Consider the following 25,864-nt stretch of genomic DNA (forward strand, 5'->3'; position numbering starts at 1 on the left):
ATTGATAAAATTTGATCAATCTATACCTGATATATCAGAAAGGTGGGTTCTCAAGCAATTCACTGCACAGTCTGAATCACTAAGCAATGCTACATTTGGTATCATCAGAGCATAAAAAAAATTCCACATAAGTGACATGAAGATTGGGACTATCTGAAGAGCAAGGACAGTAACCTACTTATTTTTACTTTCTCAGGTTCTATCACAATGCCTAGCACAGAGTGGGCCTACAAAAAGTATTCAAACTACATAAGTAAATTTCTTATTTAACTGAGGTTTTCTGCTCAGATGCAAAAGATTTTTTAATTGAGGGAAATATGTCTTCTAGATTTTCTGAACACACAATGAATATAATTTAACTCTTGATGACTTGAATCATCATAAACAAATTATTGTGTTACATTTTAATACAATTACTCTCAGGGACTGTTCACATTTCTCTATGATCTGTATTTCTACATCAAATGATTATTGACTATATTTTTGGACTACCAAGACATACTCTTACAGGTTTTTCTAATTGCCTGTCAGTGTTTCATGCTATTGTCAATAAACCTGCTTTAAATTGCTCTTGTCCTAATTAAAAGCACCTACTACTACTTGTTAGCATCACATATCGTTTAAAAAGTATTTACAGGTAAGCCTTTTTCTATATTAAAAATAATTTTAATTCCAGTGTAATTAACATACTTTATATTAGTTTCAGGTGTACAAAATAGTGGTTCAACAGTCCCACATATTACTCACATGCTCATCAAGTGTACTTTTTAAAAAATGTTTATTTATTTTTGAAGAACAGGTAGAGAGAGAGGGAGACACAGAATCTGAGCAGTCTCGAGGGTCCAAGCTGTCAGCACAGAGCCCGATGCAGGGCTCAAACCCACGAGCCGTGAGATCATGACCTGAGCCGAAGTCGGATGCTCAACCACCTGAGCCACCCAGGTGCCCCAAAAGAAGTGTACTCTTAATCCCCTTCACCTCTTTCACCCATCCCCTCTACCTACCTCTCTCTCTGGTAACCATCTGTTTAGTCTCCTATAGTTAAGAGTCTGTTTTTTGGTTTGTTTCTTTTGTGCACTCTACACCCTCTATGCAGGCTCCTTTCTACTCTCTGCAGATTCTGAGTTGATCTTTCTTTAATATGTAATGTATCATTTTTTTCTTTTCCTAAAGTCTGGTAAAATGGTAGGGAAGTTCTATTACTGTTCAATTCTCTCAGGTTTTTTTTTTGTTTTTTTTTGTTTTTTTATATTTTTTACCAATTCACAAAATGCATTCAACTATTCTATCTTTAAATTTTGGGGTCTTTCCAAAGAGTTCAATATCTTCTGTAATATAAAAAGTTGGAATGATGTGAAGCTTATGGAGGGGTGCCTTAATCGCCCCAAAGATTTCAATTCAATTTTCCACAACTTTTGTCAGTGGAACGTAGTAACTATTAAATAGCTAATACAAATTTAGTTGGTGCTTTGAAACTTATTTGACATATAAACGTTAGTTATATCTGTGTGTGATATGTTAATTGAGAAGGGTTTAAGCCACACTATGAAGCTCTAGCTATAGAAGAATCTGTAACTTAGTTCAACTCTTCCTTTGAAGCTCACTTCAATTATCTGCCTGATATAAAAATACAAAATAACCCTTTTCCCTTTTAATTGCAACTTTCTTTTGAAGAAAAGGGGTTTTCAAGTAATTGTTTTTATGAAAGTTTCCCTAATGGGATTAAAACTATGCCAAACTGTAATTAAGTAGAAACAGTGAGCTCTATTAACAGGGGTTAAAATCCAGTTCTAGGTTGAGTAGTTATTAAAGGTCAAAAAAAAAAAAATACCCAAAGAACAAGATTTACGATAGATATAAATATGGATAATGCATTCTTAGATAATTCAGTAATTAGTTGATTAAAGCTTTGTCTTACCAAATATTGCTCTGGTTCATATTTCCTGTCATCTAACTTTCTTTTCTATTATTTTGAGCATGTCAATTACCATCTGATTGTTCATAAAACACATATGTTTTCTATCTCGCCACTATACTCTCAAACAAGGGAAGTAAGCAGGTGTCTGGAGTGTTTGGTGACTTCTGAATTAACACTGCTTGAAAAGAAAAGATTAAGTCTTTCATAAAAGGACAGAAGCTAGCTCAACTAACCCTGTTTAAAATTAAAAATTTATCCTCAGGGTTGGGAATAAAATCTTAAACTCTGTAAGTGGATTCTTTAAGGATAAGGACTATGTTTTAATCTCTGGACCCCTACCCAAGTTCCTGGTAGTATGCATAGCACACAGATGACAGTAAGGAAATACAAGCCTTATGAATAAGACTTGAACCTATAACTAAGATACATACAGAAACTTATTTTATCTGTTGCACAGGCCTTCCAGAAGGTCGTTTTATTTTTTTCAAAAATGTTTATTTATTTTGAGAGAGAGCACACACACATGTGGGTGAGGCGGAGAGGGAGAGAGAAAATCCCAAGCAGGCTCCACACTGTCAGTGCAGAGCCTGAGAGGAGGCTTGATCTCAAGAATTGTGAGATCATGACCTGAGCCAAAATCAAGAGTTGGATGCTTAACCACCTGAGCCATCTAAGCGCCCCCAAAAGGTCGTTTTAATTTTTTTTTTTTTCAACGTTTTTTATTTATTTTTGGGACAGAGAGAGACAGAGCATGAACGGGGGAGGGGCAGAGAGAGAGAGGGAGACACAGAATCGGAAACAGGCTCCAGGCTCCGAGCCATCAGCCCAGAGCCCGACGCGGGGCTCGAACTCACGGACCGCGAGATCGTGACCTGGCTGAAGTCGGACGCTCAACCGACTGCGCCACCCAGGCGCCCCGGTCGTTTTAATTTTTTAAAAGCTTTACATATGACTAAAGACGTGATTCCCCCACCACAGCTGAGATAGTTTTCAGTTTTGTTAACCAATAGTTTACCAGAAAATCTAGAATAAGAAAATGATATATATAATGATGTAATTGTAAAAATTTAAGTATAATTAATTTTAAGGACAATTTAGAGATTATTGCAACCATATCTACAGGAAAAGCCATTAAATAAAGTTAATTAGGGCATATTCAGGACTCTGAAGGTATCTAATATTCTTTACACTCTAATAAAATAGATTATGCACTCTCAACAGCTGGTTATAAAATAATTATGATTTGATGCTTCACTGTGAGCACATGGATATAGAATACAGAGAGGAGGGAAAAATCCCATAATCTTCCATTATAATAGAGTTTCTGTTACAGGTGTTAGAAAGTGAGATTAAAATATAATAACCCTTGGCTGCATATTAAGGCTATACTACACGCAATTATGTTTTGGGGGTCCCGTATAAAGTCACATAACTTTTAAACATAATTTGACTATATTTTTCTATTTATCTGTTTCTACTCCTTACTGTATCTTCACTTTTTAAGAATATATTACAGCATCTTTCTAAAAATGAATAAAGAAAATACATATACAATCATGTTATTTGTAATTTCTTCATTTCCTATATAAAGGAAGGTAAAGGTAAATGGTGAATATACTTGAAACAGGTCATAAATCATAATAAATTGAAAACATCTGGATATGAAGCTAAGGTCAAGAATCTTTTTTAACTATCTGATGAACTATAAAGGGTAAATGTTAATACTAACATTCACAAGTTTCACCAAATGTGAGTCTGAATTAGAAGTATATGGTCTACTAAAAGTACTCTCAATTATGGGAGCGAGTATATGATTCCATTGATTTCTACCTAACTTTCAAAACATCAACTTATTTTCTCTCCATAATAAGTTGGCAGCAGCAGACAAAGCAAGGGAATAGGGCCCTTAGCAAATACAGGCTTATGCTGGGGTTTTGCAATTTCCACACAAATGACATTTGAGGCCAGATAATTTTTTATTGTGGGAGATTATCACGCGCATTATAGGATCATTATAATGTAGGATATTTTTAGCAGCATCACAGGCCTCTATCCATTAAGTGCCAGTACCACCTCTTCAACAACCAAAAATGTCTTTAGACATTGCCAAAAGTCTCCCAGGTGGGGAGAGGAATCATCTCTGATTGATAACCAGTGGCTTATACAGAACTCTGTGATCAAAAAAGGGGTGTCACCATCTCTGATCAAAGCTTCTAATTTCTCTAACATTTGGTCTTGTTAATGTACACCCTTTGGTCAGGCAAGAGAAATATTATTATTGTATGATGAATTTAAATTATCTTAACATAATAAAGATTAATTTTATTCACTACTTGAAATCCTTTCCAATTCTTAACATGTCTTTTTATATATTATAATCATTAGTCACATATCATTTTATATATTTAAAAAACTTAACATTTCACAAATTATTTCCATGTAGTAACAATGACCTACAAATATTTTATTTTACTAGCTTTATGATACACTACTGTGTTAATACTGTTTGGTTAGGCATCTTCCTACTGTTGGACATATAGGCTTTTTCCAAATTTCCACTATTAGAGGTAGTCTGCTCAACACACTATTGTGTAAATTGCTTTTGGAGATAGGGCATGAAATGGGGAAAGTAAAAGTTAAATTCCAAACAGGATTACAGGCTCAAATAGCAAGGCAGTTTTATAGCTTTTCTTATATATTGATCATGATATTTATCCTAAGTGTTGAGTTACTTAACTACTAAAAGATATATTAGAAAAGAAAAAAAAAAAAGTCTTGTATTTTAAATTTTAGTTTCTCTATATTGATAAGGCTATCATTCATCACTATATAATCCAGACAAGGTTTCTTTTCTTATAAAAATTTTTTTTTTTTTTTTTTTTTTTTTGCCAAATTGTTCACACTTTTCCTTACACCCAGTTTCTATAGGGATCTTTCCTTATTGAAGAAAACTAGGTTGAAACCTCTTTGAAAATCTAAATTATGATCTAAAACATAAGGAAATTAGGGAGATATGAAAAAGAGAAAAAGGTCAGATGAAAACGCAAAATATAACCACTTCTGATATCAGCCTGGCAAAATTTTCCAATTTTGACTGTTTAAAATTTTGACTGAAAGCAATACTAATGTATTTCAAATACAACAGGATCAGGCAAATTTATCAATATCTGAGCTCTATCTTTCTGGAAAACTAATACATTTCCTCAATCTAAAAAGATATTTTCTGGGGCACCTGGGTGGCTCAGTTGGTTGAGCATCCAACTCTTGATTTTGGTTCAGGTCATGATCTCAGGGTTTGTGGGTTTGAGCCTTGTGTGCATCAGGCTCTGCACTGACAGCATGGAGCCTGTTTGGAATTCTCTCTCTCCCTTGCTCTCTCTGCCCCTCCCCTTCTTCCTCTCTCTCTCTAAATAAATAAATATTTAAAAATTAAATAAGATAAAAATATAATTTCCAAATAGACAATGTGAATTTTATCTCTTGACTAAAAACACAAAATAAAAATAAAATGTTATGATTTTCTCCTTTAGCTCACTGAAGAATCCTATGATCTAAACAATAATGAGGAAAACAAAATTTAAAAACTGTCAAACTATATACTTCTATTTATCTCAACCAGATGTCTCACTTTAAACAAATCTCAGGTAAATAATTAGGTATAACACTGCAGGATCTAAAGGATGTTGAAAGTTGCTTCCAAAATTGAAGTAATGGTATCAAGTGTGCTCAGACAAACTCAAGAAAATGAAAGCATTTTTTCTCCTTACATTATTAACTATAAATAGAATTAGCTGTCTTACAAGAATGAGTAAACGATCCAGATTTTTAAAAGATTATAAACTATCTGAAGAGGCTCTGCAGAGAAGAAATCCTCTAAAGAAGTGAGGTGTTTGTATGAATCCATATTAAATCCTCTATCACATAAATATTTCTGTTTTTAAAAATGGCTTATGACAAATAAATGTCTATATGGAATAAATCCTCTTTGTTACTGGAGCATTATAGATATAAAAGCTGATGAGTAACAGAATTGTTTTGACTCTAAATACTATTTTAGTTTTGACAGTGATATCTTATGAAGATCAAAATTAATACTCTATTTGTCTGGCAATAGTGAAGGAAGTCCACAGGCAAGGAATCAGTGAAAATGGCTACCACCATCACCAAGTTCATGCATTTCTCATTATTAAGAAAGTCTCTCAGGTCCTTACTACAAGTCCAATTCTTATAAATATTGTTACTTCCTTTGTAATTCACAGTATATTAGCTAAGGCAAGTACATGGACAAACACAAGAAACAACAGGTTGACCAAGAAAAGATAACAAAAGCAAAAATACAAACACACACCTTCAAAATATATAACATAAAGGTCTTTTGGTAAATGTTTAGAGTTATTGATATCAATACACTTTTAGGGTATCAGTATAATTATGGATATTCATTATGATCCTTGAATCATCAAAAAATGTTAAAATTTTGTTGAATATAGTACAAGGAGGCAGGGAAGTTTCTCATTAAATGATTAAAATAAGAAATTAAAAAGAAAGGAAGGAAGGAATTTAGTCCTAAAGTTCAGGTTTCAGTTACCTAGAAAATTCAGTTCAGTGAAACATCTTATTCCAAAATGATGCCAAATAAATTGATATTTAATATTAACATAAACATTCAATAAGGTTAGTTCCTATAACTAACATCTACCATACTCAATAATAGCTTGTATAGAAAAATAAGGAATGACAGATAATAATATGTAAACTTTTATGGTCTATTGTTACCTTTATGCTGTGTGGCCATTTCACATGAAAACAACCTTTTAGGCAGTTTAAAGGGAAATAGCTCTTATGTTAGTAATCTCAGTAAGATTATCCCTACTAAGTACAGTCCCAAGAATTTCTATTTCTTGAAGAGCAGAAAACATATTTTAAAACTAATATGCAAATATTATGAGTCATAAACAAGTTAAAAATTTAGAGTCACAAAATTTAAAAATTAAACCCTGTATGTAACCTAAAACTATCTGATAAACCTGCCTCCACAGACTACAATGTCAAATATTTGTAATCTATACTTTCTTTTACCCTTCTACTTGTTCCTGTAAAGGAAGGCAATATGCATATACCTCCTACCACTAATGGAAGTGAGGTGGATGGCTTTACAGAAAACTCTAGGATACTTGCAGAAGTCTTTTTCTCTTACAATGCATGCTGTAAGTAAGTACATAAATCAGTTATGCATAAAACTATTTATTGAAAACAACACCCTAATTTATAATATGGGAACAAATTAAGAGGCATACATTATGTTTAACCATAGCATAAAAAACAATTAGCAAATTTACTTAACAGAATTCTATTTAGACTCATGAAGAACAGACAACTAACTAAAAATTAACAGCTTCTACAAAAACTATAGATAACACCCTGATTAAAAGACTATTCCTCCTATTAAAGAACAGAATTAGTCCTTTATGATCATACAACATCAGATATATTAAAAATAACTTTGCTGAGAAAATATTTTAATACAAATGTTGTTTGAAAAAACACCTGGTGTTTCACATCAACTACCCATATACCAAAGTGTGTATGTGTAAACACACACACACACACACACACACACACACACACACACACACACACACGAACACATAAGAATCTAATAAGGGTCTAAACCATTTTTAATAGAAATATTTCTAAAAATAACAGTTTTCCACATTCTCAGATTGTATACTGAACATAATGTTTTTTTGTTAATTAATAGCTATCACTATGAACATTATCCTATCTCTTAGATTATATCGATACTCTCAGAGGTATCACTTGAAACTTCTGAATGCTTATGGCTGTTTTATGCCTCTGTTAAATAACCTCAGAAGGTTGTCCTTTAATGGCATTTAAGTCTCCTCCCTTCAGAGTGCTACCAATATGTTTCTCCTAAACAGCATATAAAATGACTACTACAAATCTGCTGATATGAAGCTTTGCTGTATGTATCAGTATCCTTATTTTATACATAATTCTAGATTAACAGGTTCTGAGCAAACACCTAAAAGTGGCTTCATGGCATTCCTAAGCCATAAAAAAAAGGTATTTTTAAAATAATGATTGATTTTCTCCAATGCTTAAAGCCTTCACATTTACTGGTGTATAACTGTGTTTCAAATATGTAATATCACTGAACTATTAATGCCAGTTAAGCAAGTATCACTGATTTAATAAATAACATAAATATTTTACCAAGTGTTGAGTGAATATTCTTTTCTTTATATTCTCTCAAGAATTATAAAAAATGAAGGTAAAATTGTGAATTTAGAATATATAAAGTTTAAAAAAGACTTTAACTGATAAAGGTGTTTTAAAAGACATACTGGTAAGTATGCTTCAAAAACATCTGGGGCAGGATTAAACAATTTATATATTATTTATGTCACAGTTAATTAAAATTTTTATGTTAATAAGCAATAAACTTCCATTAAAAGCATATAATTATTAATTAAGAATATCTGCAAGGCAAGCGTTACCCTAAAAACCACCAGTCAGCAAACAACCAACCAGTATATTGGGAAATATTCTAAAACTATACCTGATATAAACCAGGCAAACAAAATTTAATTTACTTGCCCTGGTACCATTTTTCTCTATGAAAAATGAAAACTAGACCACACAGAAGAAATAAAAGGAACAATGTTTCTATTTTTCATTGCAAATTTTTATGTAACCCAGAAAAACAAGATTAAAAAAGAAAGCTTTAGAAAAAAGCAGGAATAAATTTTAATGCTAAAAATAATAGATAGAACTTTTGGATCAACACCTACCGATTTTTTTCTACTGTTTTCCAGATCTTTGAGTTCATTCTCGATTTTTGTGATTAATTCCCTGAGTTCATCAAGATTAGTGCAAATAAGCTAAAATAAAACACAAAAACACAGCTTGATAACACATAATATAAAACACCCAAAATGTGGTAACAGAAGTTGATTTAACATACACTAAATTCACAATTATTTGTATTTGTAATAGTAAAAAGCAAAAAAAATCCCACAGTTTATATTTTAAAATATATCACTTGTTATAATGTATGAACTTCAGGCATAGCATAAAAATAACTGAAATTTCAACCCTGGTGGTTTCATACCACACCCCTCTGTTCTCAGCTTGCTTTATAATCCAGGTACTTTCTTAACGTTATCAACTTTCAGCCCAGAATGACAAAGATCTGGAAACTCACCCTATAATTCACAAATTACTGAATCACCTTTAAGAAATGCTTTATCAGGCAGTATCCTAGTTGATGAATAAATGCATCCCTGGAGAAATGTCATTATACCTTTGCTTTAGTTTGCTAACTATATGATCAAACTAATTGTATTATGGTTGGGACTGCCAAGAAAGAAGGATTTCCACTATATGTAATACATATATTCAAAGAAGTAAATGACATTAAGTACACATTCTTAATATGATCTTGTAGTCTTTAATAAAATCATCTCTATAGACAGCATCTATTTCTTTTCATAATTATATGGAAATATAATTTTACGTCACCTTGGTAATGTTGACAAATGGCCAAAATAAGTGGTTTTTAGTTATGAATAATCAAACTAGTTTGGCTTAACTACTAAAAGCTTTAAACAGTGAAGTGTCTGGGACACCTGGGCGGCTCAGTAGGTTAAGTGTCCGACTTCAGCTTAGGTCATGAATTCAAGCCCCGCATTAGGCTCTGTTCTGACAGCTCAGAGCCTGGAGCCTGCTTGGATTCTGTGTCTCCCTCTCTCTGCTCCTCCCCCACCTGCATTTTGCGCCTCTCTCTCTCAAAAATAAATAAACATTAAAAAATAAGTAAAAAACAGTGAAGTGTCAGCAAAAATATTAGTAACTACATTTTAGTTCTTGTAAAATTATACTGAGTTTTTCCCAATATATTTAACTTTTCCCTAAAATAATTTAAGCCCATATTTTAAAAAATCTATTATAAAAAAGAAATGTTTCTAAAACAACTGCAACTACATAAAGAGGAAAAGTTTTAGGTTAATGAAAGTCTTGTAATGTTTATACTGCATGATAATTTTTTAAAAAATACTACACTTATAAAGCTATTAATTCACCATAAGTTTTTATCAGCCCAAATTTGCTACATTCATTAGTTTCTGTGTAAGGATACTGTTTTCCTAAAAGGCATATTTTTTGTAAAAAAAAAAAAAAAAAAAAAAACCCAAAAAACAACAACAACAAAAGAAAAGTGGGTTACAACAAGATTATTCCTAGTGATAACTGTGTGACAAAAATGGGAAAGTAGGACCCCTTTAAACTTCATTATTAGGTTAAGCCATATGAAATCACTGATATGCCCTTGATCTACCTAAATGGCAATATAGTTAAATCTAACAGACTAAGAAAAAATCACACATATTATAAATTATAATTAGTATTAACAATTATTATTAGAAATGCCTACATACTTTCAAACACAGAACTGACGATGAAGAGAAAATATGCATTTAAGTAACTCAAATAATTTCAAGGGTATAAAACACAATGATGTAGTAGGACAGTGCTGCTAATATTTTATTATAAACTACACATTCCCATTTGCCAAATCTAGAGTCCTGGAAGAAATGCTAATAGGCAGTGGACTGGACAACTATGTGAGTGCCTCTAAAATTTGATAATGTCTTCAACTTCTATTCCATTTATAAAGCTTCACTGTTGGTCCTACACCAGGTTTTTAGTAACTACTCACTCAGTGGTAACTAAACTTCCCATTGTAAAATATGCTATTCTGACTAACATGTCAAATTTGCCCCAGAGCTTACAGATGGGTTACATGCCTTTTCACTGAACTTTGTGCGGTGGTTAATATCACAGCACAGATTTCTCATTTGCACACATGGCAAAGCACAGAGGAATTTTCACCTGCATCTTAGGTGTCTCATTATACAAGGAATAAGGGTACATTTTGCATGTATAGTTTGTAGAAACTTACAGTAACAATGAAAACATGCACCCCGACAACCAGACACACTCTAAGAAACTTAAAATCTTTCAGTTCATAGGAATCAACAAATACTTAATATTCCATTTAAAGGAACACAGTTTTGAAGTCAAACTATGAATATTATGAATATATTAAAATAGTACTTCGAAGTGGCTTACCAGCTTAGTAAGTTGTATACAAAAATCAATGCTTCTCAGACTTTAATGTGCATAAGAATCACCTGGGAATCTTGTTAAAATGAAGTTTTTGATTTAATGGGTCTGAGGTGGGACCTGAGATTCTGCATTTCTAACAAGTTTCCAGGTATGGGCTACATACAGATCATACTTTTGAGCAGTAAGGTTCTAAATGATTAAGAATTCCAAATCTTCATGGCTTCTGAAACATTCTGGTACTACAGAGTTCATAATGAACAACTAGCTTAACCAAACTCCCCTTACCCCCAAGTCCCCTGTAACCCTCTAATAGATAAACGTATTTATTATCTTCTTGCCAAACCCCCCAAACAAGACTAAATGCACATCCAAATATAAGGCTCAAACATCAAATTCCCATATAATACACTAGGATACATAGTCCTGAGCTCTCTTTCTTCTTGAACAGTTAATTTTCACTAAACAAGTACCATAAAAATCAACTGATAAACTCAAATCCAAATCAACATAAACCTGTTAGTATAGCTTATTGAGTAAAGCAAGACACTGAAAATGCCTAGATGAGTCGTCAGACTCCATAAACCAAAGGTTTGGTCCTAGCCTTTCCACTAGTTGTTAAAAAGATTACACATGCAAGTCTTAGCACCCCGGTGAAAATGCCCTCTAAATCACCAGTGATCAAAAGGAGCAGGTATCAAACACACTAAAATGTGGCTCATAATACCTTCTTTAACCACAACCCCACAGGATACAGCAGTGATAAAAATTAAGCCATGAACGAAAGTTAGACTAAGCTATATTAAACAGGGTTGGTAAATTTTGTGCCAGCCATGGTGGTCATATGATTAACCCAAATTAATAGACTTAGGGTGTAAAGTGTGTTAAAGAGAACCCTGCACTAAAGTTAAATCTTAACTAGGTTGTAAAAAGCTACAATTAATATAAAAATAAGTCACAAAAATGACTTTAATTCCTCCTGTTACACTATAGGTAAGGCCCAAACTGGGATTAGATACCCCACTATGGGTGCTTTATATCCCTCTAGAGGAGCCTGTTCTGTAATCAATAAACCCCAATATACCTCAGTGCCCCTTGCCAATTCAGTCTATATATTGCCATCTTCAGCAAACCCTACAAAGAAAGAAAAGTAATAACAACTATCATATATCAAAAAGTTAGGTCAAGGTGTAACTCATGAGGTAGGAAGAAATGGGCTACATTTTCTACGTAAAAACACAATTCCCTATGAAAATTCTTATGAAACTGAGAACTAAAGGAGGATTTAGTAGTAAATTAAGAATAGAGAGCTTAATTGAATTGGGCCATGAAGAAAGCACACACTACCCGTGACTCTCAAGTGACATAAACCTAAAGACAACTTATTCAAATAACAAAAACACAAGAGGAGATAAGTCATACCAAGGTAAGCATACTGGAAAGTATGCACGGATAAACCAAGATGTAGCTTAAAGCATCTGGCTTACACCCAGAAGATTTCACATCAAATGATCATCTTGAACCAAAGCTAGCCAAAACAACCAAAAACTCAACTAACATGAAACAACCAAAACATTTAATAAATTCTTACAAGTATAGGATAGAGAAATTTAAATTGGTGCTATAAAGAAAGTACTGTAAGGGAACAATGAAAGAAAAATTAAAAATACTAAACAGCAAACATTACCCCTTTGTACATTTTGCTTAATTAACTAGAATAACCTAACAAAGTGAAGTTAAGCTAGTCCTCCCCAAACCAGACAAGCTACCTATAAACAACCTGTGTAGAATAAACTCATCTATGTTGCAAAATAAATGAGAAGATTTGTAGGTAGAGGTGAAAAGTCTAAGGAGCCTGGTGATAGCTGGTACCCAGAAGAGAATCTTAGTTCAACTTTAAACTTCCCTAAAAACCTAAAAATTCTAATATAAATTTAAAATGTATCTAAAAAGTTACAGCTTTTTAGAAAAAAATACAACCTTGTTTAGAGAATAAGTATAAACACAACCATAATTGGCCTAAAGGCAGCCATCAATTAAGAAAGCGTTAAAATCATCTTAATACCAAAATATGCAACCAACTCCTAATTTAACACTGGGTTAATCTATTTAACAATAGAAGCAACAATGCTAATACGTGTCCTTGCATAAACTTATATCAGAGCAGATAACACAGTTAACAATAAGATAAAATAATCCAGCTATAAACTAATTATCAAACTAATTGTTGACCCAACACAGGCACACAACTAAGGAAACATTAAAAGAAGTAAAAGGAACTCAAACACAAACCCCGCCTGTATACCAAAAACATCACCTCTAGCATTTCTAGTATTAGAGGTACAGCCTGCCCAGTGAAGTTTGTTAAACGGCCGCAGTATCCTGATATAAATGGCTGTGGTATCCTGATCATGCAAAGGTAGCATAATCATTTGTTCTCTAAATAGGGACTTGTATGAATGGTCACATGAGGGTTTTGCTGTCTCTTACTTCCAATCCATGAAACTGACCTTCCTGTGAAGAGGCGGGAATATAATAATAAGATGAAAAACCCTAGGGAGCTTTAATTAACCAGTCCAAAGAAATCAACTCAATTCAACCAACAGGGACAATACATGGACTGACAATTTAAGTTGGGGTGACCTCGGAGAATAAACAAGCTCTGAGGGTCTGAAATCTAGACCAAATAGTCAAAAGTATTACATCACTTATTGATCCCAAAACTTGATCAGTGGAACAAGTTACCCTAGGAATAACAGCACAATACTATTTTAGAGTTCATATTGACAATAGGGTTTACAACCTCGATGTTAGATCAGGACATTCCGATGGTGCAGCAGCTATCAAAGGTTCGTTTGTTCAACAATTAAAGTCCTACGTGATCTGAGTTCAAATTGGAGCAATGCAGGTTGGTTTCTATCTATTAAACAATTTCTCCCAGTACGAAAGGACAAGAGAAATGAGGCCTACTTCACATAAAGTGCCTTAAACTCATTAGATGATATAATCTCAATCCAGACTTTGTTAACTTCCACTGCCCAAGAATCCGGGTTTGTTAGGGTGGCAGAGCTGGTAATTGCATAAAACTTAAACCTTTATAATCAGAGGTTCAATTCCTCTCCCTAACATGTTTGTAATTAACATCTTTTCACTGAACGTCCCAATCCTCCTTGCAGTAGCTTTCCTAACACAAGTAGAATGTAAAGTATTAGGATATATACAACTTCACAAAGGACCAAACATCTTAGGAACATACAGGCTACTGCAACCTACTGCAGATGCGGTGAAACTTTTTAATAAGAGCCCCTGCAACCCCTCACATCTTCCATATCTACATTTATTATAGCACCCATTTTAGCCCTCTCACTCGCCCTAACCATCTGAATCCCCCTGCCAATACCATATCCACTCATCAACATAAACTTAGGAGTATTATTTATACTAGCTATGTCAAGTCTCGCCATTTACTCAATCCTATGATTACGCCTTAATCAGAGCCCTGTGGGCCACAGCTCAAACAATTTCATACGAAGTTACATTAGCAATAATCCTACTATCAGTACTGCTAATAAATGGATCCTTTACACTATCAATGCTAATCATCACTCCCTTTATGACCTTTAGCCATGATCTGATTCATCTCAACCCTAGCAGAAACTAATCGGGTTCCCTGTGACTTAACAGAAGGAGAATAAGAACTTGTATCTGGGTTTAACATTGTGTATGTAACAGGTCCCTTCGCCCTATTTTTCCTAGCAGAATACACCAACATCATCATAATGAACATCCTCAATCTTATTTTTCGGAGCATTCCACAGCCCATATTTACCAGAATTATACAGAGTCAACTTTACTGTTTGAACTCTATTCCTGACAATTACCTTTTTATGAATTCGAGCATCCTATCCATGATTCCAATATGACCAACTAATACATTTATTAGGAAAAGAACTTCCTACCCCTCACACTGACCCTATGTATATGACATGCATCACTACCTATTATTATAGCAAGCATTCCACCCCAAACATAAGAAATATGTCTGATAAAAGAGTTACTTTGATAGAGTAAGTAATAGAGGTTTGAATCCCCTTATTTCTAGAATTATAGGAATCGAACCTAGTCTTAAGAATTCAAAACTCTTCATGCTACATTATACCATATTCTATAGTAAGGTCAGCTATACCTTACAGCCTGGGGTATCAGGCCCATACCCCAAAAATGTTGATTTATACCCTTCCTGTACTAATAAAACCCCCTATTCTTATTATTACAACAGTCATCTCAGGAACTATAGTTTTAATAATAAACTCTCAGTGATTAACAATCTGAATCGGCTTCAAAATAACTATGCTAGCTACCATCCCTATCCTTACAAAAAAAATTCAGAGGCACCTGCGCGACTCAGTCGGTTAAGTGTCTGACTTCAGTTCAGGTCATGATCTCACAGTTCGTGGGTTCAAGCCCCGCATCAGGCTCTGTGCTGGCAGCATGGAGCCTGGAGCCCGCTTCCAGTTCTATATCTCCCTCTCTTGCTGCTCCTCCCCTGCTCATGCTCTGTCTCTCTCTCTCTCTCTCTCAAAAATAAACATTAAAATAAATTTAAAAAAAATTCAACTCACAAGCCAAAGAAGCATCTACAAAATACTTTTTAACACAAGCAACCACATCCATACCCTTAACAATAGGAATTATCATCAACCTACTATACTCCGGGCAATAACATAAAAAACCCTCAATCCTATAGCATTGACTATAATAACTGTTGCCTTAACAATAAAACGGGGGTTAACCCCATTTCACTTTTGAGTACCTAAAGTTGCACAGGGAATCTATCTTCAGGCCTAATTCTGCTAACATGACAAAAAATTGCACCACTATCCATCCTGTATCAAATCTCACTTGCCATCAATCCCAATCTACTTCTAACAATAGCCATCACATCCATCCTAATTGGAGGCCGAAAAGGACTTAAACATAACTATGAAAAATCCTAGTATATTCCTCAATTGCCCATATAGGATGAATAACAGTCATTATACTATACAGGCCCACAATAATTTTAAACCTAGTAATTTATATCATAATAACACTCACTACCTTCATACTATTTATACATAGCTCAGGCATAACAACATTATCACTATCCCATACATGAAACAAAGCACCCCTAATCACCTCACTCATCCTAGTGTTAATACTATGACTAGGAGGCCTTCTACCACTCCTAGGGTTTATCCCAAAGTGAAAAACCATTCTAGAAATTAAAAACATGAAATTATTATATCTACACTATTAGCCATCACAGCACTCCTCAACCTATATTGTTATATACGACTAACATATGTCACAGTACTGTTTCCCTCAACAAATAACATAAAAATAAAATGACAATTTGAAAGCACAAAAAGATAAACTTCCTGCGCCCACTTATTGTAATCTTGACTATGCTACTCCCACTTATACCAATAATATCTATTCTGGACTAGGAGTTTAGGTTAAAATAGACCAAGGGTGTTCAAAGCCATAAGTAAATTACATCAATTTAACTGCTGCATATTTAACCTTAAGGACTGCAAGAATGTATCTTACATTAATTGACTGCAAATCAAACACTTAATTAGCTAAGCCCTTGACAGACTGGTGGGCTTCCATCCCATGAAATTTTAGTCGACAGCTAACTAATCAACTGGCTTCAATCTTCTCCTGCTATCTAGGGAAAAAAAGGCAGGAGAAGCTCTGGTAGATTTGAAACTGTTTGTTTTTTTTTTTTTTTTTTTTTTTTTTTTTTTTTTTTGAATAATAATAGTGAGCATTTATTGAGCATGTAGTATATGTCAGGCAATATCCTGAGTGGTTTTTTTGTTTGTATTTATTTATTTATTTATTTATTTATTTAATATATGAAATTTATTGTCAGATTGGTTTCCATACAACACCCAGTGCTCATCCCAAAAGATGCCGTCTTCAATACCCATCACCCACCCTCCTCTCCCTCCCACCCCCCATCAGCCCTCAGTTTGTTCTCAGTTTTTAAGAGTCTCTTATGCTTTGGCTTTCTCCCACTCTAACCTCTCTCTCTTTTTTTTTTGAAACTGCTTCTTTGAATTTGCAATTCAACATGCTATTTCACCACAGAGCCTGGCAAAAAGAGGACTTAAACCTCTGTTCTTAGATTTAAAGTCTAATGCTTTCCTCAGGCATTTTACCTATGTTCATAAACCCCTGATTGTTTTCCACTAATCACAAAGATACTGGCACTCTTTACCTTTTATTCGGTGCTTAAGCACTCTTTACCTTTTATTCAGCATAGTAGGGACTGCCCTTAGCCTTCTAATTAGAGCCGAACTTGGACAACCTGGCACCTTACTAGGAGATGATCAAATTTATAATGTAATCGTCACAGCCCATGTAAATGTAATAATCTTTTTTATGGTCATGCCTATTATAATTGGGGGTTTGGGGAACTGATTAATACCTCTGGTAATCGGAGCACCAGAAACAGCATTCTCTCAAATAAATAATATGAGCTGTTGACTACTTCCCCCATCCTTCCTACTACTACTTGCATCCTCAACAGAAGCTGGTGCAAGGAACGGTTTATCCCCCTCTGGCCAGTAAGCCCACATAGGAGTGTCCTTGAATATGAAGATCAAAAAGACTAATTTCCAAATAGCGGATGAAATACTGAATTAAATGCACAATGGTAAGATAAATGTTCCTTAAATGACAGGACTCTTCAACATAAATTTGTTGAATTTGAGCGTGAAAATAATTTTAGCAATATTTACTTTGAAGTTATCTTAAAATGAATTAATAGCTACATAACAATTTACAGTCTCTTTCTATACTAACTCTCTACAAATAGATATATACCTAATGCAGATACCCAAAATATATAGTCAAGTTAAGCTCTGAGAAAATTCATATATAGGAACATACATAATTTTGTTACTAATACTGAAAGAAAAAATACTCTGATTAATGCCAACTCTGCCTTATATACCCTCTATTCCTTCTCTTTTTATATAATATGGCATATGTGTGGCCTTTAAACTCAACTTCAAATGGTGTTTTTAAAACAGAATCAATCCAATAAATAAAGTTCACCTATTAAGGAGAACAGATGCATTTTTTGAACAAAGCAAAACATCTTATCAAAGCCTCCATTACCTTGAATTAGAAAATGTTATTTGAGGTTCAGGGCTTCCAGGGATGAAAAACAAAAGCTCCATAGCAGCTCAGATTACAGTTGGGTCACACTGCCAATACTCATGAGACAAAATTTTCAGTCATACTGCAGAAGTTACAAAAAAGTTTGATACCCCAAGGAAAACCTCTTGAAAGCTGTCACACTCTCCCTCAAGATAACTTTTCACTTAAGGCCAATCCATGAGAGCCACAAAATCATAAATCTTAGAACAGAAAGGACTAAAAACATGTAATTTTTAGACTAAAAAGGTGTATCTCCAGTTCACATACAAACTAATTAAAACTAACAGAGGTAACCTAAGATGACACACTGGTAGAAGAGACCATAGAACGTAGGACTCATCCACTTCCTACTATATTATATTATATTCTTTAAGGGATCTTTCCAAACAAAACAAAATAAAAAATCTAATAACAATTGAATATGTATTATAGTTTTAGGTTTAATTTATCCCTAAGCTTTGATTTCTATTAAATGTTAAATATTAAAAGGTCTCCTCTTCAACTCAGAAAGTAGGAATGTGTATATACAGCGGGGGAGGGGAGGTCCAGTAGAGATCAAAAGAATTCTGATATGATCATATATCAGAAAAACTTAACATAATAAATCATTCCTTACTTTATCATTACTTCAAGCTAGAAATTATGCCTTTGGGCATAAACTCAATAGGTATGAGAGGTATTTTCTTTATTTGTTCCAAAAAGAGCATAAGGCAGCATACAAAACTAAAGCAATATAATAAGTCACATTAAACAGCAAAGGGAAAACAATGAAGGAATCAAAATGAGTAGGCCCAAACTGGATCTCTCATTCACTACCATTCTAATAAAACAAACCTACACTTCATTCTAAAAATTGTAAGCAAAACACTAAATTCATGGTATAAATTCAAATTTCATATTGTATTTAAACTAAAATTATAATGTGGTGACTGGGTGGCTTAGTTGGTTAAGCATCAGCACAGAGCCTGCTTCGGATCCTCTGTCCCCCCTTCTTTGCCTCTCTCTCTCTCTCTCTCTCTCTCTAAAATAAATAAACTTTTAAAAATAAATAAGCTAAAATTATGTTAACATCTTAAAATATGAGGACAGAAAATTTCTTCTCATTTCTTATGATCACCATACTATCAAGAATGATTGCTTCAAAACCTGCAAATAGGATATCATATGTGATGTGAAAAATAAGTCTGATTAACAAAGTATTTGTATTAATGAGATATGTTTCTCTCAATGCACAATATTTAAAAGTTGAAAGAATTTTAAGAGGAAAGTAAAACCCATACTTTTAAAAGTGAAAAAGCTGAAGTTAAAAATATTTAAGAGGTAGCAATTTAAAATAATATAATCAAAATAAAATAATATAATCAAAATAATCCTTAACACAGTGAAGCAGGTGAACTCTAATTTTGGTCTCAATTTGTTATACTGAGGGTCTCAATTTGTTACTTTATTTCATATCCTTTAGTTTCTCCATTGGTTAAATATAGTATGGTTAACATACCTGTGAAAATTATAGTTTTTTATATTTTAAAAAGTTTTAAACTTTTTCACAGGTATGTTAAGGATCTGAGTTTATGCTTATGTTTAAAAATACTACCACTATGTAAGTCCTAGTCAGCAGCTGGATTCTGGATTTCCTCTATAAACCAGCCTTTAGAATAAACCACACATATATAAACAGGATCAAGTATAAGTTACATGAAAGATTTTGGTTACCAATGAAAAGCAAAGACATGGCAACTAAAGCTCTTACATTATTTTAAAATTTTACTGAGACTTGACACACTGTTTTAAAAATACTTCCTATGACTCTGTTATAACTGTGTTCAAAAAGAGAATTCACATACTAGATTTCTCTCTCAAATAAACAAATTAAAAGGCTTTGGCAAATATTAATTTTATTAAGAAAATTGATATTTACTTTTCAGTCTAACAGTCTTATATTACAAAACTGACAAAATAAAATTTTAGTCAATTTAATAAAGTCATAAGCAATTGTTCAATATGATTTAAAAGTTTAAATCACCAACATGCTAAATACTAAAAATAAAAATATTTCCTAATTTTTTTGCACCTATTGCTAAATTAAAAAACCCCAAAATTTCCCAATAAGCCAACTATATAATCACCATAACCCTATAGTGGGTAAGCATAAATTTTTCCCCTGATTAAATCTAATGATGCAAATATTACTTGGTTTTTCACTTTTCAAATTCTTGTAGGCTTAATCATAACATTTCATGATTTATAAAATATGACCAAATCTGAGATTTACTGCAAAGTCTTTATGTGGTAAAAGTCAGTAATAGATGCTTTTAAGCCAATTCTTAATTGATTTTCCTACTCATAACATTGTACTTATGTCTAAAGAATCTGGCATGCTTATTTGAAAAAATAAATAAGAAAGAATACATAAAACAGTTAACTCTCTCATTTAATTGTCACAAGAACCCTATAAGTAGGTACTATTGTTACCCCATTATACAGATGAGGAATTGAAAGCACAAAGAGGTTAAGGTTACAGAGTTAGTGGTAAAGCTGGCATTAGAACCTATATAGCCTGGTTCCAGAATCCATGCTTAACCACTATGCACATTACTGGTACCCATCTAGATCCACTGAATCAAGGATGAAATCTTGGTGCATAAAACCCAGGAATTTTCATTTTTAATAAAGGTATCACATTATTTTTATACTATCTAAAGTATGAGAACCACTGACATAACCCTTAGGAACAAGTGGCACAGATGTGGTTAGTCTCTTTATAATACACACACAAAAATAAACCCAATCCACTATTTGAATATCTATAGTGTATACCTTAAATAAAGGTAGGATAATTCTTTTCTTAAACTGAGATATAGATACTAGGTGTAAATATAAGTAAACATGAAGCAAACAGGCAATGTTAATTTCCAGATTTAAAAAAGTCAACAAAAACACCGTCGAAGTAAAAAGTAGTTGAGGTCGGGGTGCCTGGGTGGCTCCAGTCGGTTAAGCATCTGACTCTTGGTTTCAGCTCAGGTCACGATCTCACTGTCTCGTAAGTTCAAGCCCCACAGCCACCTCTGCGCTAATGATGCAGACCCTACTTGGGATTCTCTGTCTCCCTCTCTCTCTGCCCTTCCCCCACTCATGCTGTCTCTGTCTCTCGAAATAAATAAATAAACTTAAAAAAAAAAAAGTAGCTGAGGTCAAAACAGGATTTACTTTTTTAATTCATTAGGACTTATCAAGAAATAAACTTTACAATTTAATCCCTGGACACATTTTTCTCTTAGCATGTTTTATTGTCTATTTAAAGATGGACTAATCCTTATACAAATTAAGTCAGGTTTTGCAAAAGGGATCCAATCTCTATCTACTAACAGCTTCATTACTTTCAGTAATATTTTAGAATAAATGTGGTGAAGAAAATCTCCCAGTGAAACCATTTTAGAAAGTATTTTTATGTTTAATACTAGAAATGGGATATTTAAAGAACTTGGATAAAATGAATAATTTGCAGAATCTGAGGTGCTAAATGACATATTGCTAGAACTTCTGGGAAAGAAATAAATTCACTTCTTTATTATATAATAATCAGTTTCTTACATGTGGGGAACTTCAAAGAAAAAAAATTCTACATAAAGTTATTTTGAAAGGCAAAACTATAGGTTTTATCTGTAACAACAAAGTTTACTAGTGACTAATACTGTCTTATCTCCTCTTCTTTGCTTATTTGAAGCAAATGACCTTTTTCCTGGGAGACAGCTATCAATTTCATGGGATAATACCATGGTATTCATATTATAAACTAGGCATAAGAACCACTGCTTTCATAAGCCTATTGCCCATCCTAGCGCGCCCCCCCCCCCCCCGCCCCACACACACACTAGGACACCTTAAGAACCAGGAAGGGGGTTTATATATAACATAATAAAACATAACATAATTAATATAATATTTATTTTAAACAGCTCAATTTGGCAAAACATGTACTCTGACCTTAAGTTTCTGAGAGTGGTAAGCAAATGGTCAGTAACTGACAAAGCATCACTTAGTATTGTGCTTTTCAAGATTTTTTGCTCTACCCATGGTCAAAAATATATTTTACAGTGCAAGCAAGTACAATAAACACAAGACCAAAACCAAAGTTTCATGAAATGATATTACCCTTACTGTATTTGACACATTCATAATTTCTTTTCTATTTTAACTGTTAGTTTATAAAAGGAATGGTGGTCATATAATCTGCTAGATTAATTTCATGCCTCACTAATGAATACCATTTGCAATTTTAAAAATACTATGCTATCTATGTCACTTATTACATATAAAAGTCCATCCACTAAGATGGGAATGGAAACAAACATCAACAGCAGGTCAGATCTGTTCTGAGACTTATATTCCTAGGATGAATATTTTAAGGGATTGAGGGGAAAAAAAATCAGTGGGAAAAATAGCAAAGGCTGGTATGATATCAGTGGAAGAATGACAATATTATAGTACTGAATACCAGGTATAAGCAATGGTTAGACAAGCCTCCAAGTAAAACAGTAAATATACGTTTTTCACTTAATATTCTGTAACCAAGGTTACTTTATACAAAAAGATTATGTAGAAATGTTTGAAATTCATTCTAAGAAAGTCATTAAAAATATCTATCCTAGGGGTGCCTAGGTGGTTCAGTTAGTTAAAATGTCCAACTCTTGATTTCTGCTCAGGTCATGATCTCACAGTTTCATGGGTTCAAGCCCTGCATCGGGCTCTGCTCTAATTGTGTGAAGACTGCTTGGAATTCTCTCTCCATCTCTCTCTCAAAAAAACTACATAAACATTTAAAAAAATATATTCTATCCAGGGGCGCCTGGGTGGCGCAGTCGGTTAAGCGTCCGACTTCAGCCAGGTCACGATCTCGCGGTCCGTGAGTTCGAGCCCCGCGTCAGGCTCTGGGCTGACGGCTCGGAGCCTGGAGCCTCTTTCCTATTCTGTGTCTCCTTCTCTCTCTGCCCCTCCCCCGTTCATGCTCTGTCTCTCTCTGTCCCAAAAATAAATAAAAAAACGTTGAAAAAAAAAATTAAAAAAAAAAAAAATAAAATAAAAATAAAAAAATATATTCTATCCTAAAATACTAAAAGAAAATGCCTATTTTCTTTCACTGTTCATTTAAAATTGTATTTTTACCAATTAGTAACTTCCATAAAAACACTTCTAAAAATAAGATTTTTACTGAAAAATAAATGTGTTTACATTTTTGGATATATGTAACTATTAAACTCACATTACATATTACCAATATTTTCATAGTTATTGTTCTTTGTTTTCTTCTTGACTTGAGACTGACAGAAATTTATTTTAACACCATTTTTATTTTTTGGGAATTAAGTATTGTTAGAACTGGACTGGACATGGTAATACAAAGATATTTTAAAAGAAGAGTCATTTGAATGAAAAAACATCTTTTATTAGATTGAAAATAAAAGTATTATTTAGGGTGAAATTCTCTGCTGATTCTAGTACCAGCTACAAATGAAAAACTCTTCACGTAATAATCTGGCAGTAAATATAGTTATTTCTTTTTGCAGAAATGTGTAAAGACCATTCAATTAAATGTTACTTAATATTCTCTCTGAAGTTCATATATAGTTAAGAGTTAAAAGATTTGTTTTTAAGTTAATAAGTCTACTATTTCCACAGTGCCCAAATAAGTGAAAATAAATTACCTATTTACAAATTGTTTACAAATTATGATTTGTTCTTGGAAGACTCTCATGTACACATTTGCTATCATATATTAAACATTTATATTTATAATATATAGTATATATTCTATTAAACTACTTCTACAAAGTAGAATAACATAAGAAAAACCAGAGATTTTTGACTATCAAAGAGACAAAAATAGAGGTAAAAAATTTTCAAATACTAGATTGAATCTTAGCCATCCGTGCCTTGCACTTAAAGGGAAAAAAGTCATAGTTGGAAACACTTCATTTAAAGTATGGGTGTTACAGTGGAATTCAGCCAATCTCTTGAGGAACAATATAAACACTAAAAAAGTTAAACTAAAAAATGTTGAGACAAAATTGAAACATTTACCTGAAATTCTGGTACAGTGGGTGACTTTGTAACAGTTTTCCTCTTCTTTGTGATTGCTTTTTTAGATATGGATTTTTTTCCTTTCAAGATTAAAAGAGAAAAGCTTCATAATACTGTTTATAGCACTTCATTAACAAGAACCAAATTACATAGAACCTTGAAAGTTAAAATATAACTAACAGATGGCTTCTAGTGAGTCAAAATAAAGTGATGAATCAAAACAAGCCGTAGTAAAAGCAAACATTAAACTATAACTACCTGTAACAAGTATATTAACAAATGCTGTTTTCTTTACACATGAACTAAACTATCAAAATCTCTGATGAATTTCACAGTATCAGAACTTACTGTAATAAGATTTGGCAAAAAAAAAAAAAAAAAAAAGGCACATTACTACTGCTCAGTTAAAAATCTAATTCACAACTTAAAATGAAATTTTATAAGACAAAAAAATCTTACCTTTTAACAATGACTTCCATAGTCAGGAACTTGCATAAAACTATACTCTGAAGACTATGGTCTTAAACCAATCTAATGTGAAAATCCTCTCAGCAGCTTAGGAAACAAGGTCTTTCTATCTCTTTATCTCTTTATCACCTAAGAGGCTGCCTTTGGCAGATTCAATAATCACTTTAAAAACAAGGTAAAAATCTCCCTTTAAAAAGTGCATCTAGTCATTTATGCAATCAGAAATCACTACGAAAAATAAATCCACATTCTTAAAGAAATCCAACTCATTAGCACAGATTGAAATGTATCTACTCTGTATTTAACATAACAGAGATATATACATGCATATAACCTCTGTTTTTAGAAAGGAACATGTTAAAGTGTTTTGTCTACATTTGCATTTAGCAAAATCAGTTAATAAACTGGTTGTTAATTATTCAACAAACATGAGATACAGGGCACTTTACAATTTATGGGAATAACAAAGAATTATAAAATGGAAATCCTGTCCTCCAGGAGCTGATAATCTATATAAGGGAATAAAAATTAATCAGAAACACTTAGAAGTTAATTTTAGTTCACAATCATTTGTACGTTAAAATCAGCTTAAAAGTTACTATTTTTTTACATAATCCCTTTCTGAACATTTTCCTATATAGATATGATCTGCTTCCATGCAAACAGTTCATTTGATTGCAACATTTTATTCAACTTGTAGGCACAATTCTAATTTAAATATAATTGTATTTTCTTCTGTATTCCTTTACAACCATATCACAGAACTGTCATTTGATCATTTCTAACTTTTGACTCAGTAAAATGCACGTATACTATGTTTGAACTACTACAAATTTTGAGTTGCTGAAGTTCACATGGATTTCACTGTCCTGTTCTATTAAGTATCAACCTGCTGTCACTTGACATTTGTTTTTAATTAAAATAACCTAACATTTATTTCTTATCACTGTTACTTGTTTCCGTGCTTACACAGAATCTATACGGGAACTAAACTTCCACAAAAATAGGCAAGTGCGTGGTCTGCTTAACCAGTATTCA

The 25,864-nt window shown here is 33.0% G+C and overlaps 1 protein-coding gene across 2 annotated transcripts in view; it reads right to left on the reverse strand.

Annotated features, from left to right (window-relative positions):
• The window catches only part of KIAA2026 (KIAA2026 ortholog), a 130,912-nt gene that overhangs the window by 32,664 nt on the left and 72,384 nt on the right, over positions 1-25,864 (reverse strand). Inside the window, exons 4-5 of one of the 2 annotated variants that reach the window (XM_042913626.1) lie at positions 24,359-24,438; positions 8,734-8,823 (exon numbers count right to left, since the gene is read on the reverse strand). In XM_042913626.1, the coding sequence (XP_042769560.1) occupies positions 8,734-8,823; positions 24,359-24,438 (170 nt within the window). The remainder of the gene's footprint in view (positions 1-8,733; positions 8,824-24,358; positions 24,439-25,864) is intronic. The other variant, XM_042913625.1, reaches the window with a different exon arrangement.

This window comes from Panthera leo, chromosome D4 (assembly GCF_018350215.1).
Source record: "Panthera leo isolate Ple1 chromosome D4, P.leo_Ple1_pat1.1, whole genome shotgun sequence".
In the NCBI taxonomy this organism is placed as follows: Eukaryota; Metazoa; Chordata; class Mammalia; order Carnivora; family Felidae; genus Panthera; species Panthera leo.